Raw genomic sequence first — 15,176 nt, 5'->3', positions numbered from 1 at the left:
GGGTTGAGGTCAGGACTCTGTGCAGGCCAGTCAAGTTCCTCCACCCCACACCCTCTCATCGATGCCTTTTATGGACCTTGCTTTGTGCACTGTTCCAAATCATTTTGGAAGAATGGTCAAACATTCCCATAGACACACTCCTAAACCTTGTGGACAGTTGAAGGTGTTATAGGGGCAAACGGTGGACCAAGTTAATGTTGAACCCTACAGACTAAGACTGGGGATGCCATTAAAGTTCATGTGCATGTAAAAACATATGTCCCAATACTTTTGATAAAGTGTATGTTCCAATATGGAGATTCTCAGACTAGGGTTAGGACCACACTATACAGAGGTGCCTTTATGGGGCAGTGCAGTTTTTTTTTTTTTTTTTGCTCGCTAGTTAGATATCAATTTTGGCAGTTGCAAATTTAGTTGAGCTTGATGGATATGACACAAGGACACATTAGATGCCTTCAGCTGCCATTGTGCACTGCTGATCCTCTGCTGTGTCCTTCCTCCTTAAAAAGAGGTATGGACTCCCTGTAGGCATACCTGCTCTTTATCCATTGCTTTATATGTTGCAACAATGTGACTCTCATAGACTTGGAGATGGGACCATACTATACAAAGACACCTTGATGAGGCAGTGTGGCTTCCATATATGTTTGCAAATGTTATGCAACTATAACCTCTGTTAGTTATGCAAATTATTAGACCGTGTGAATTATTATTATTTTTTTTTTTGCTGTCTAGTAGTAGCTGGTAAGTGTGCTGGGAAATATGTTTTGTCTTGTTTGCTGTGTGCAAATTGCTCTCAAAGCTAGTTATTGCTTTGTACACTGGTCCAAATCATTTGGTAGAGGGGGATTATGGTGTGCGGTTGACTTGACTGGCCCCTTCATTCCAGTGAAGGGGACCCTTAAGGCGTCCGCATACCAAGACATTTTGGACAATTTATGCTCTCAACTTTGTGGGAACAGTTTAGGAATGGCCCCTTCCTGTTCCAACATGATTGTGCACCAGTGCACAAACAAGGTCCAAAAAGACATGGATGAGCGAGTTTGGGGTGGAGGAACTTGATTGGCCCGAACAGAGTCCCGACCTCAACCCGATGGGTCGCCTTTGGGATGAATTGGAGTGGAGTCTGCGAGCCAGGCCTTCTTGTCCACATCAGCGCCTGACCTCACAAATGCGCTTCTGGAGGAATGGTCAAACATTCCCACAGACACACTCCTAAACCTTGTGGACAGCATTCCCAGAAGAGTTAAAGCTGTTCTAGCGCTAAAGGATGGGCCAACTCAATACGGAACCCTACGGACTAAGACTGGGATGCCATTAAAGTTCATGTGCGTGTAAAGGCAGGTGTCCCAATACTTTTGGTAATATAGTGTATCATTGAACCTCAGTTATCACCAGCTTGAACCTAGCTGTTCTCTTGTGCGTTAATCTTCCTAAATAAATAGTCATAAATTTAACAAAAAAATGTACATAATGTGCATGCCGTATATTCTGCTGATCATGCAGTGAGAAGAAAAAAACATTTTGGATAAAAGAAAGCAAATAACTTTTGGTAATAAAAATAGTCAATGCATTTTGTGAATTGAGGCTGTTCAACCACTTGTATGTATGTTCAGAGTGCTTTGTAAATCAAAAACTGAAACAAAAAATGTGAGTGTGTGTGCTCACGTGAACGCGCCTAGGATTAGGTGAGATATTAGATTAGGTTAAATATTAGTGTTATTATACAAACTAAAAAATTATTATATAGGTTCCTTTTGAGCAGCTAGTCAAAACAACAAGGGGTTGTGTACACAGTGAATATAAAGGGGACAGCGCTCAAAAGGTGTGAAAATGTCTAAATTGGCACCATCAAAAATACATGATATATATATATATATATATATATATATATATATATATATATATATATATATATATATATATATACCATTTGGAAATATAACAGAAATAAATTGGGAAATTAGGTAAAAAAAGTTCATATGAAAAGCGAACCCCCAACAGGTTCTTCGAAGTGCCAAGTATTAAAGTGTCCGTGCTAATATGAATTTGTGACAGAAAAAATACAATAAAAGTGCTTAGTGCAATTGTGCAGTTCAATGATTCCAAAAGTGCAACGTGCTCAGTGCAAGAGATGAACCACATGCAGGATCAACACTGGGGGGATCCGTAACAGAGTTGTGCGCCCACTTACCAGACTGGAATTTACACAGCTTTTACTTTTTGGCTGCCTATTTCGTTTCTTGAGGTACTAAAATGGCAGGGCAGTACAACACCCCCCCCCCCCCCCAAATACCCCTTTTTGTGAAGTGGACACCCCAAGGACTTTGCTAAGAGGCATGTTGAGCCCATTGAATATTTAATTTTTTTTCACAAATGTTGTTTTTTTTTTTTTGTTTTTTTTTTTACACAAAGTTGTCACTGGAATGATATACACTTTCCGGCCACAAAAAAAGGCGCCACCTTGAACCAACTAAATAACTAAAATAAACATGCAGTAACTATTTGGATAGTAGGCGCATGTGCCCAAAGAATGAGGTCAGCTGACTACCTGAATATACTGAATGACCAGGTTATACCATCAATGGATTTTTTCTTCCCTGATGGGATAACCATGCCAGGATTCATCAGGCTCAAATTTTAAAACCGTGGTTCAGGAGCATGAGACATAATTTTCACACATTGATTGGCCACCACAGAGTCCAGAACTTAACCCCATTGAGAATCTTTGGGATGTGCTGGAGAAGGCTCTGCGCAGTTGTCCGACTCTCCCATCATTTGGCGAAAAATGAATGCAACACCGGACGGAAAGAAATCTTTTGACATTGCAAAGCTAAAGGCATTCCAATGAAATATTAGTGTCTGATTATTTTTTTTTGGCTGGCAGTGTATTTCTCACACATGCCATGGGTATATGTGGAATTACACTCCAGAATACATTCTGCTGCTTCTCCACATGTGTGAGACTTTTTGGCAGTCAATTCGTGTATGGGTGCCGAAAACCAATCGCCACCTTCAGGATTCCAATGGGCATAAATTTCTAATTTCACTTCCTCACTACCTATCACTGTTTTGTAGGCCCTGAAATGCCAAGATAGCACAAACCCCCCAAATGACCCCTTTTTTTTAAAGTAGACACCCCCAAGATATTCGCTAAGAGGCATGTTAGTTTCATGGAAAATTTTATGTTTTGCCATAAGTTTCTGGAAAATTACAAAACATTTTACAAAAAAATTATGTGGTGAAGCATAGAGGAGATCAGCCCTCGGTCCACCACCCTATGCTTCGCCATATATGCTCTTTTTTTTTTAACTGCGGTAGTGAAATTACCTCCTACAGTGCTGCAATCATTGAGTTACGTATTCTGAAAGCAAACGCTTTTTCTGTCAGAATAAACAGATCAGTGCTGCAGCTGATGGGCATACCTGCAAAGCAAACAACGGTTAACAAAAAACCTAGTAACAATAAAACATTACAATATAGCAGTATAGTATACAGTGTAGTAAAACAGTAGAATGGCGTATCTGCAAAGCAAACAATGGTTAACAATAAACAGAGTAACAACAAAACATTACACAGTATAGTATAAAGTACAGTAAAACAGTAAGGCTCCATGTACACGGGACGCAAAGCTATTTCTGACGCCGGGAAAAAGCAGCTGTTAAACGTGCTTTCAGTAGCTTTTTCCATTTGCGTTATTGCATGTTTGGCCACGTTGCTTTTAGCAGCGTTTTTCTGCCTCCATTCAAAATCAATGGTTCCCTATGGGAGCCTATTGATTTGAATGGAAGTCGCACCGCAAGTCGGATCCGACTTGCGGCGCGACCTGCACTGTGAGAATCTTGAGGGGGAACTCCACGGCAAAAATGGGGAAAAAAACTGCGTGGGGGTCCCCCCCAGGTTCCAAACCAGGCCCTTTGGGTCCGGTATGGAATTTGAGGGTAGCCCCGCGCCGAAAAAACGGCGTGGGGTCCCCCCCAAAATCCATACCAGACCCTTATCCGAGCATGCAGGCCAGGAAAGGGGAGGGGACGAGCGAGCGGCCCCACCCCCCCTGGACCACACCAGGCCACATGCCCTCAACATGGGGGGGGTGTTGGTGCTTTGGGGCAGGGGGAGCTCTGCACCCCCCACCTCAAAGCACCTTGCCCCCATGTTGATGAGGACAAGGGCCACAACCCTGGCCGGTGGTTGTGGGGGTCTGCGGTCAGGGGGCTCATCGGAACCTGGAAGCCCCCTTTAACAAGGGGGCCCCCCAGATCACGGACCCCCTCCCTATGTGAATGGGTATGGGGTACACTGTACCCCTACTCATTCACCACATAAAAGGCAGTGTATGGAAATAACGACAGGAGACGTTTTGGAAAGTTTATTAAAAATCTTCATCCGGCTCTTCTTGTCTTCTCCTCTCCGGTCTTCTGCTCTTTTGCTGTCCGCTCTTCTTGTCTTCTCCTCTCTGGGGTCTTCTGCTCTTTTGCTGTTCGCTCTTCTGCTGTCCGCTCTTCTTTTCTTCTCCTCTCCGGTCTTCTGCTCTTTTGCTGTCGGCTCTTCTTCTTCCTCCTGTCCTCCTCCTCCGGCGTCTCCGGTGATTATGCTGGTCTCCGGTCTCTGCAGCTTATTATATAGCCATTATGGGCGTGGCCCCGATGACATCATCGGGAGGCCCCACCCCCTCATGTCACAGCTAGACATATGCCGGTTTTCGGTAATACGATATATCGCGGTATTGCATAGCCACGGTATTGTTATTGTGGCATTTTTAAAATACAGAGTTTCTCTGCTCCTGGGTCTGACTTGTGAATTGATACATTTCAGTGAGCTGGATGACTCATTCACTCACACAGCTCTCCCAGTAACTATAAACAAAAATGTTTACATTGTATCTTTTCCTTCCCTCTGCCAGGGAGAAAGGAAGTTTAACCTCTTAAAGCCTAGACCTTTCTCTGACACTTGTTGCTTGCAAGTTAAAATCAGTTTTTTTTTGCTAGAAAAGTACTTAGAACCCCCAAACATTTTATATATTTTTTTAGCAGAGACCCTACAGAAAAAAAATGGCGATTGTTGTAATATTTTATGTCACACTGTATTTGCGCAGCAGTCTTTCAAACGCAATTAATAGACTTTAATGAATTAAAAAAAAAAAAAAAAAACGTAACAGTAAAGTTATCCCAATTTTTTTTTTTTTGTTACACAGAGAATCGTGATCTTTATTCCAAGCTAAAAAATCGTGATTCTCATTTTGGCCAGAATCGTGCAGCTCTAATATATATATATATATATATATATATATATATATATATATATATATATATATATATACATATATAAACACACACGCATAGCAGCCCACATTACATTATTATATAGCCATCAAGCAGTGTCTGGCCTACCTGGTGATGACTGGTCCTGGCGCTCTGATCCGATGGCCTGGTCTTTAAAGGGGCAAATCCTTGCGATCCAGAAGTGGTTAAACCTGCAGGAGGACCGGTGTTTTTATCTATTAATGACTTTACTATTGCTTTAGGCCTGGTTCACATGTATGCGGGTTGGCGGTTCACATGTATGCGGGTTGGCGGCCCACATTTGCACAGGCATAGCAGCCCATTGATTTGAACGGGCTGCTATGCCCTCATTTTCCGCAGAAAAAAGGTGCATGCAGCATTTTTTTAAAATTCAGTGGCCTTGAAATCCATCCTGCTTTTGCACCATGTGACTAACCTGCAGTTCCTGCTCTGGCAAGCTTTCTGCATTTTTTGTATACGTGGGCACGGCATTTAAAAACAGTTTGCGTGTGCAGCAACGGCAGGTAAGTCGCATGGTGCAAAAGCAGGATGGATTTCAAGGCCACTGAATTTTAAAAAAATGCTGCATGCACCTTTTTTCTGCGGAAAATGAAGGCATAGCAGCCCGTTCAAATCAATGGGCTGCTATGCCTGTGCAAATGTGGGCCACCAACCCGCATACATGTGAACCGCCAACCCGCATACATGTGAACCACCAACCCGCATACATGTGAACCAGGCCTAAAGCGATAGTAAAGTAATTTATAAACAACACCTCCTTCAGGTTTAACCACTTCTTGACCACAAGGATTTGCCCTCTTAATGACCAGGCCATCGGATCGGAGCCGAGCGCCAGGACCAGTTATCACCAGTTAGGCCAGACACTGCTTGATGACCTATTTTAGGCCTGGTTCACAGAGTCTGTACTGACTGACTATATAATAATGTGCATAAGTGAACCAAAGCCCCTAAATTCAGCAATGAAATTGAAGTGAGGTGGAAATTTAATAATTTAAATTTAATAATAGAATACCGTGATAATACCGTATACCGTGGCAAAACCTTAATCAATTAATCACAGCATGAAAATCTGATACCGTCACAAGCCTAGTCACAGCTGACGTCATCTATGACATGAGGGGGCGGGGCCTCCCGATGACGTCATCGGGGCCATACCCCTAATGGCTATATAATAAGCTGCAGAGACCGGAGACCGGCATAATCATCGGAGACGTCGGAGGAGGAGGACCGGAGGAAGAAGAGGAGCCGACAGCAAAAGAGCAGAAGACCGCAGAGGAGAAGAAAAGAAGAGCGAACAGCAAAAGAGCAGAAGACCCCAGAGAGGAGAAGACAAGAAGAGCGGACAGCAAAAGAGCAGAAGACCGGAGAGGAGAAGACAAGAGCCGGATGAAGATTTTTAATAAACTTTCCAAAACGTCTCCTGTCGTTCTTTCCATACACTGCCTTTTATGTGGTGAATGAGTAGGGGTACAGTGTACCCCATACCCATTCACATAGGGAGGGGGTCCGTGATCTGGGGGGCCCCCTTGTTAAAGGGGGCTTCCAGATTCCGATGAGCCCCCTGACCGCAGACCCCCACAACCACCGGCCAGGGTTGTGGGGATGAGGCCCTTGTCCTCCTCAACATGGGGGCAAGGTGCTTTGAGGTGGGGGGTGCAGAGCTCCCCCTGCCCCAAAGCACCAACACCCCCCCATGTTGAGGGCATGTGGCCTGGTGTGGTCCGGGGGGGGTGGGGCCGCTCGCTCGTCCCCTCCCCTTTCCTGGCCTGCCGGGCTGCATGCTCGGCTAAGGGTCAGGTATGGATTTTGGGGGGGACCCCACGCCGTTTTTTCAGCGTGGGGCTACCCTCAAATTCCATACCGGACCCGAAGGGCCTGGTTTGGAACCTGGGGGGGACCCCCACGCAGTTTTTTTTCCCATTTTTGGCGTGGAGTTCCCCCTCAAGATTCTCACAGTGCAGGTCGCACCGCAAGTCGGATCCGACTTGTGGTGCGACTTCCATTCAAATCAATAGGCTCCTATAGGGAACCATTGATTTTGAATGGAAGAAAAAAAACGTATAACGTGGCTGAACGTAGGTTCATCACGTTCAGTTATGTTTAGTCACGTTCGGCCGCATTTCTGCATTTGAAACGCCGGGAAACACACGTTCGAACGCAAATAATTGTGTTCTAAAAAAAGTCCCTGAACGCAACTGCCTGCAAATGACTGTAAACGACCATGTGTACATGGACAGATAAGATAACATGGAGCTGCGTTCAGGGGCTTCTGAAAAAAACACCCAACTGCTTCTAAGCGGCCATTTCCAGCGTCCCGTGTACATGGAGCCTAAGAACTGAAATCTAACTCAAACGACAAATTTTGGCTTTTTATGCTTTACATTTTTCTTGTAACTGTAAAAAAAAAACTTTAAACATTCCAGGCTAGGGTCTCTCAAAATGTGATAGCCATCTAACATCTTTCAAGACCCTGTGTGAATGTGTACCCTAGACTGTGCCGTGCTGTACCCTATACTACTAATCCACTAGTGTGTGGTAGCGACGGAAACGGTCCCCGAGACAAGATTGGCCAGGACAGAAGGGACAAAAATAGCAGGCATTGCGCCTATATCTGCGTATTTTTTGGGGTGCTCTTTGGGTGGGGTACCAGGGAGAATATCTAGAAAATGCTTCTAATGCAGCCAGCTCACTGCATCTGGATTGGGAAATTGGGCCACAGCACCTTCTGGAAACAAAAGGGCTCTGGTGATCTCTTCCTGGAATTTTAGGAAGGTTCCAACAAAAGGGCTCTGGTGATCTCTTCCTGGAATTTTAGGAAGGTTCCACTTCTTCCTGACACTTTGTACAGTACAAAAGCGTTCAGCAGAGCCAATTGGAATAAATATACAGACACTTTTTTTTTTGTACCAGCGTCTGGCCATACAAGCAACTAAGTATGGCACAATTACCTGGTCGTTGAAGTTCACCCCTAGCATGTTAAGGTTGTAGTCGTGGACACAGAGGGGCTTCTCAACAACACCAGTCGTCGGTGCAGTTTGGACTGTCGTATCTGGGTTAATGGTAGACAGGATGTAAACGTTCTTTTCATGCAGACTCTCTCTCCCTGACTAAGTGGAGCATTTACAAGTCGTTGGGGAAAGCCCCGGCAAATGTCGCACAGTGCCACATTCAGCAATTCCAAATTCAAATAGGTGTCTAAAAAGTGGAACGCTTGTGTAATAATTGTCCACGTATAAATGGTGCCCCTTTCCAAATAAAGGTGACACCAAGTCCCAAACAATCTTGCCGCTGCTCCCTATTTAGACTGGTCAGTAACAGGGCTCCAAGCTGCTATCTGCTATCTTTTCCCTCGAAATCCAGGAAACATATATATATATATATATATATGTATATATATATATATATATATATAGCCTGTTGCCCTGTCAGAGCTTATACATTTTGACCCTATATCCAGCACGCTTGCTGGGGAGAAACTGGCAGCCAAAAACGTAATCAGGGACTTATCTACGCAGACAACTTGTTGGGGTGTATACAAGGCTGCAAATGTTTGGTTAAAGTGGTTTATGAGGGGCCAAATTTTGTGGAGTTGATCATATTCAGGGTCACCCCGAGGACGACAGAGTTCATTGTCATTGAAGTGCATAACCCGCAAGGTTTGCTTGTATCTAGTCCTGTCCATGGCAGCAGACAGCGGGGGCATATGATGAATTGTGTCTGTGGACAATGATGATCACAACTCACTCTTTTTTTAGTAATGCCCATGTTGAGGGATAGGCCCAGAAAGGCCTTAAATTCAGGAACCGTTATGTTTTCATCCAGATTGTCTGGTAAGGGTCAAATTTGGGGTTGCTGCTATAAATTGATTGGCATATAAATTGCTTTAGTCCACAATAGATCCGAACAGATCTAAAGTGAAAAACAGCTAAAAAAAAAAAAAAAACATGGAGAGTTAAATTTGCTTTTTCCACCTGAATTCCGGCTTAGCTAGTGAATGGAGGATGTACGGGCACTGCAGAAGTGGTGTGCTCCCAAATAGGATTTGCAAGTGCATCAGGAAGGGCACTTTGGGCTCTACGGGTCAGTCTTTGAATTCTTGGTGGCTGCGGGACACTACTTGTGCTAGCCACCGCACCAGCTTGAACTGCATTAATGGGACTCCCCACATCACAAAGTGTTACTGCAGTGCTGGTTTGACCAGGACGTACTAGGCTGCTGGTGCTCGCCAGTTTACCAGAAGGTTGAGCGCCACTAGTACTAGCTGCATATGAGAACCATGCGATTGTTGCACCTCAGCAACCTGGGAACGGAGTATGCCTGACCTTCGCAAGGACCACTACTCCGTCATCAGAGCTATCTGTCAGGGTGCTGCTGCTCTCTACAGGTTCGAATACTGAGCCTGATTATGAAAGTGAAGACTCCCTATTGCTCTCATCTGTCATGCTCCCCATGGTGTAGGCCTCTTCGCTAGTGTACTTTTGTTTGGACATTTTGACCACTAAATTTATAGGTACCTAGTGAAACTCTCAGGGTAAAAAAGCACCTTGTTGTCAAGGACTGTTGGAACCGTTACAAAATAATGTACCTGCTAGCACTAGCAGAGATCATGCCTGACTCTGCTAATGCTGCAGGTTTGTGTACTGTGTTTTCAGAAGAGACAATGATCTACTGACACTGCACTTGTTAGGATGGGGGGGCCAAACGCAGGAGTTGGCAAGTGTCGGGACTGACCCTGCTAACGCTGTGCTTTTTTGGGAACACTATACTATTGGGGGCTCTAGTATAGTTCTGATCTGATCAAATATATTGATCCATTCAGACACTACACTAGTAATGGAGGTGTGTAGTGTGTGTGTAAAGCCCGTACACACGTCCCGAATGTCGGCCGAACGATCGGCCGTCTTTTGTCCGGTGCTGTCCTGACGGCTGAAAAGTGCAAAACTGCACACGAATTTTGTCGGCCAACAACAGCCGACTGCAGAAGTGATGTCATGTGATGGTTAACTTTCCGTGTCTTTTTTCTTTTCTGAGCATGCCCAGTCTTGCTAATCTGCTGTTTGTCGGCCGAATTCTGTACTGACTGGCGAACAATCGGCCATTCTGGTGACGGCCAACAAAAATTTTAAAGTCTGCACGACAGATTCTGTTCGGCCGAAAATGCGCTGTCGGCTGTCGGAAGCATCATACTAACAAGCCGACAATCGGCCGATCGTTCGGCGGCCGAATATTTACGGCCGACAATCGCTACGTGTGTACGGGGCTTTAGTGTTACTGGCAATCAAAGGGTTAAATGTATTAGTGAATAAGTGGCAGGCAATCTGACGCTGTCTGAGATTGACTTTTATTGGCGCTAACTATTTAGCATCGCTAGTGACACTAATGCAGTGATGAGAAAAAAGATCTGTACACTGTGACAGGGCAGTGAAAGGGTTAATTGGGGCGATCAGGGGATTAAAACTTTATTGGGGAATATAAGGCGTGTACCCAAAACCTATCTGGGACTGATGCTAACGCTATTTAGCGTCACCAGTGACACTAATACAGTAATCAGTACACACTACCTAGTGACACTGTGGCAGGGAGTGAAAGGGTTAACTGGAGGAGCGATCAAGGGGTTAAATGTGCCTAACTATGTGTTCTGGTGTCAGTGTAGTTCTTGTACTTGCAGTAACTGTTATCTCTTCCCACGCTGGAACTGAAAAGGGCTCCAGGAGGGAAGATTGAATAATTTCCTGTGCCTGTGTGTACATTACATTCGTCAGAACTGATCAGCAGGTCCAGGCCATAAATCATTGACCTGGACCTGATGATTGATCGGTTCTGAACCGAATCAGACCACCGCCGGGTCCACGGGCACGAGCCCACCCCAGACCCGCTGCACGAAATGACACACAGGTAAGTAATTTCACGCATGAAACTTGCCGCAGTACATGTACATTAGGTGGTCGGCAAGTAGTTAAATGGGCCACAGCAATTATCTGTGCTAGGTTCACATGTTCTCTATATATTCAAAGCAAAATTCATTTATTACATAATGTAATAAGTTAATGCAACACAATTATCCCTTCATACATTGACAATTTGTACTTTTGTTAACCAATCTTGTGTAAAAGTATAAATAAAAACATTTACCAAAAACCAAAAAGTTCATGTTAGGTGTTTATTCTTTCTCTTCATGGACCACTAATGATTTTGTTTCTTTGCAGGGTATGAACATTATGGTGCCATTCATGTTTAAATTTGCAGTTGACAATTTGAATGAGGTATCCGGGAATGTACTGAATCTAGCAGATGCACCAAATACTGTGGCAACTATAGCAACATCTGTTTTGATTGGATGTAAGTACTAGTATGATTAACAAATTTACACGAATGTATTGAAGAATTTTACCAAACACTGATTGGTTCGGTATTCAACTAGATTTGCCAATAAAAGTGAGAGTTAAAAGAACCAGTGCTTTGCTCACACAGGAAAAATTAAACGGGTTCACTTTTCTGCTGTTTTTTTGTTCAGCTGTACGCACTTACCTCTCCTTTACTCCCTACTGAAAATATGTTCAGATCCAGGTCTTTACAGTCACAGGTTACACAGTGGCATAAGCTGCATCCAGGACCTCAAGTCAAGGTTAAACACCACAGCCACAACTACTAGACTATCCTTTTGTCAGTTATGAAATTTGTCACTTGAATGACAGGAGTTGGGTTTAATATGGCGAATGTCAGATCTGAAGGACCACTATCTGGTTAATGCGCATAATGATGGTGTGCAATATGAATTCCCTTTCTAATTTTACATGCGTTTATGCAAAAGTGATTGTGACAGGAGTTAGAACAAAAGTACAGCTGTACCTTTCTTAAAAAAAAAAAAAGCAAGAAAAAAGGTTTTGGAAATGTCTTCTTCCTCAACCACCCTGTCTGCCTGAAACCGGTGGAATGGATGTACGCAGAGGTGTGGTGGACCGGAGAGCGCTCCTGCACTGCATCTAAAGTATTGCTATTTATAAGAAGTTTAAGATAGACGTTTCGTTTTGTTTCACTGGTTGTTAATACACATGTTATTTCCTTCACTAAAAAAGTACACGTTGGACCAGCCATTCTGAACTTTTTTACCTTGCGGGAACCCTAGAAAACGTTTTATGATCTCGGGGGAACACTTGAAAATAGTTTTTGTTCTACAGCTTACATAAGTGTGATCAGTTAGTTGTTGATCTAAAAAAGTGTAAATATATTTAAAAAAAAATACACTTCCTCTTAGGCTGCATTCACATGTCAGCGTTTGGATCGCGGGCAGAACCGCCGCGGTTCCGCCCGCGATCCGGAGATTATTGCAAATCGCGGGACGCCTAGCGTTGCCCGTTGATTTGCAATAGCCCCCCAAACGCGAGCGATGTTGCCGCGATTTCCGCCTGCCGAATCGCGGCAACATCGCGCAAACAAAATCGCGCGACGCAATACGCTCCAAAGAAGCTCTTGTACTTCTTTGGAGCGTATTGCGTCCCGCGATTTTGTTTGCGCGATGTTGCCGCGATTCGGCAGGCGGAAATCGCGGCAACATCGCTCGGCGTTTGGGGGGCTATTGCAAATCAACGGGCAACGCTAGGCGTCCCGTGATTTGCAATAAATCTCCGGATCGCGGGCGGAACCGCGGCGGTTCTGCCCGCGATCCATACGCTCACATGTGAACGGAGCCTTAACCACTTTAGGACCGGAGGATTTTCCTGCTTTACGTCCAGGCCACTTTTTGCGATTCTGCACTGTGCGACTTTAACTTTAACGTCCTTTTTTTCCCACTAACAGAACTTTCTTTTGGTGGTATTTGATCACCTCTGCGCTTTTCATTTTTTGCGATATTAATAAAAGCGAAAATTTTGAAAAAATAACAATATTTTTCTACTTTGACAGTTAAAAAATATCCAATATATTCACTTTTTGTCATATATTTAGGCCAAAATGTATTTAGCTACATGTCTTTGACAAAAAAATTCTCAATGAGCGTATTTTTAACCGCTTTAAAACCAGAAGATTTTACCCCATTCCTGACCAGGCCATATTTTGCGATTCGCCACTGCATTACTTTAATGGACAATTGGGTGGTCGTGCGATGCTGTACTCAAATTAAATTTGTTCTTTTTTCCCCCACAAATAGAGCTTTCTTTTGGTGGTATTTGATCACCTTTGCGATTTTTACTTTTTGCGCTATAAACAAAAAAAAGCGACAATTTTGAAAATAATATTTTTCTAATTTTTTTATATGAAATTCCCCCCCAAAAAAATGTAAAAATCAAAATGTTTTAACATTTTAGGCCAATTTGTTTTCTGCTACATATTTTTGGTAAAAAAAATCACAATAAGCGTATTTTGATTGGTTTGCGCAAAAGTTATCGCAGCTACTATCTACGGGAAATTTATGTCATTTTTATTTATTTTTTTTAACTAGTAATGGCGGCGATCTGCGATTTTTTTTTTTTTTTTTTTTTTTTGCGGGACTGCGACATTGCGGCGGACAGATCGGACCCTTGACTGACATTTTTGACACTTTTGGGGGTACCAGTGACATTACTACAGTAAACAGTGCTATAAATATGCACTGTTACTGTAAAAATTACACTGGCAGGGAAGGGGTTAACTTTTATTGGTGATCAAGGGGTTAAATGTATGCCTGGTGCTTACTGACGTGTGTTGGGGGAGGGGACTGTGTGACACAGGCACAGATCGCAGGTTCAGCTAAGCTGAATCCTGTAATCTGTCCCTGCCTGTCACTTAGGAGATCCGCCTGCTTTGTTTACACAAGCGGGCGGATCTCCTCACTCGATCCCCGGCGATCGGGGAAGAGCGGCGGTTATCACCGCCGCTCCTCCCCTGGCCCGACTCCCGCTGTGACTGAATAAAGCTAGAGCGAGCGCCACCCACAAGGGGAGGAGTCCAGCGACGTAGGTCTACGTCGCTGGACGATAACGAACCACTTTGCCGAAGTACGCTCCATGTGAGCGGTCGGCAAGTGGTTAAGAAAACCTTTTAAAACGGAATGGCATATTGCATGCTGATAGCCTCTCAGGACTTTCAATAGCATTTTTAGGTTGGTGTTACCCAAATTTATCTCTCTACCCCTCAGCTTACATCAGTCTCCTCACTAATTTTCTGACTGACATCTGTCTTGATGTCACACCACATCTTCAAACTCAATCTATCTAGAAGCAAGCTCATAACAGTTCCTCCCCCAGGTGCCCCTTCTCTGCCAATATCAATGGCACAACCATCAATCCGACCCCCCCCCCCCCCCCTATGCCAGGGTGCTAGGTGTGGTCCTGCACTCTGAACTCTCCTTTTGGCCCCACATCCAAGCACTGTCCAAAACTTGCCATCTCAATCTCCGCAACATCTCCAAAATATGCTCCTTCCTAACCAATGACACCTCAAAGCTTCTAATTCACTCTCTGGTCATCTCGTACCTCGACTACTGCAACTCATTGGATTATCTCTACATAAGCTATCCCCCATTCAATCCATAATGAATGCTGCTGCCAAACTCGTTTACCTTACCAACCGCTCCTTGTCTGCTACCCCTCCCTGGCAATCACTTCATTGGCTGCCACTCACCCAAAGAATCAAATTCAAAATACTAACCATAACTTACAAAGCCATCCGCAACTTGACCCCCAGCTACATCACTAACCATTTTCGATTTACTGAGAACAAATATATGGCAGTGTTGTGTGACCCATTGAATCAACTGAAGCCGCTACCTTTTCAAGCATTGATATAGACTTCATTCAGCCAGCCATAATGCTACTATAAAAAAATGCATCTATTTGAAGTGTCATTTACAGTTGTGTTTATCTGGAGGTCCCAAAGCCACAGGAGCTCTATTAAAAT

The 15,176-nt window shown here is 44.0% G+C and overlaps 1 protein-coding gene across 1 annotated transcript in view; it reads left to right on the top strand.

The window, feature by feature from the left end:
* Nucleotides 1-15,176, top strand: part of ABCB7 (ATP binding cassette subfamily B member 7) — a 267,277-nt gene that overhangs the window by 174,539 nt on the left and 77,562 nt on the right. Inside the window, exon 5 of the mRNA XM_082262773.1 lies at nt 11,510-11,642. Coding sequence (XP_082118899.1) covers nt 11,510-11,642 — 133 coding nt within the window. The remainder of the gene's footprint in view (nt 1-11,509; nt 11,643-15,176) is intronic.

This window comes from Pelophylax lessonae (assembly GCF_965119305.1).
Source record: "Pelophylax lessonae genome assembly, chromosome: 7".
Taxonomy (NCBI): Eukaryota; Metazoa; Chordata; class Amphibia; order Anura; family Ranidae; genus Pelophylax; species Pelophylax lessonae.
This window is presented reverse-complemented; position numbering and strand designations above follow the sequence as displayed.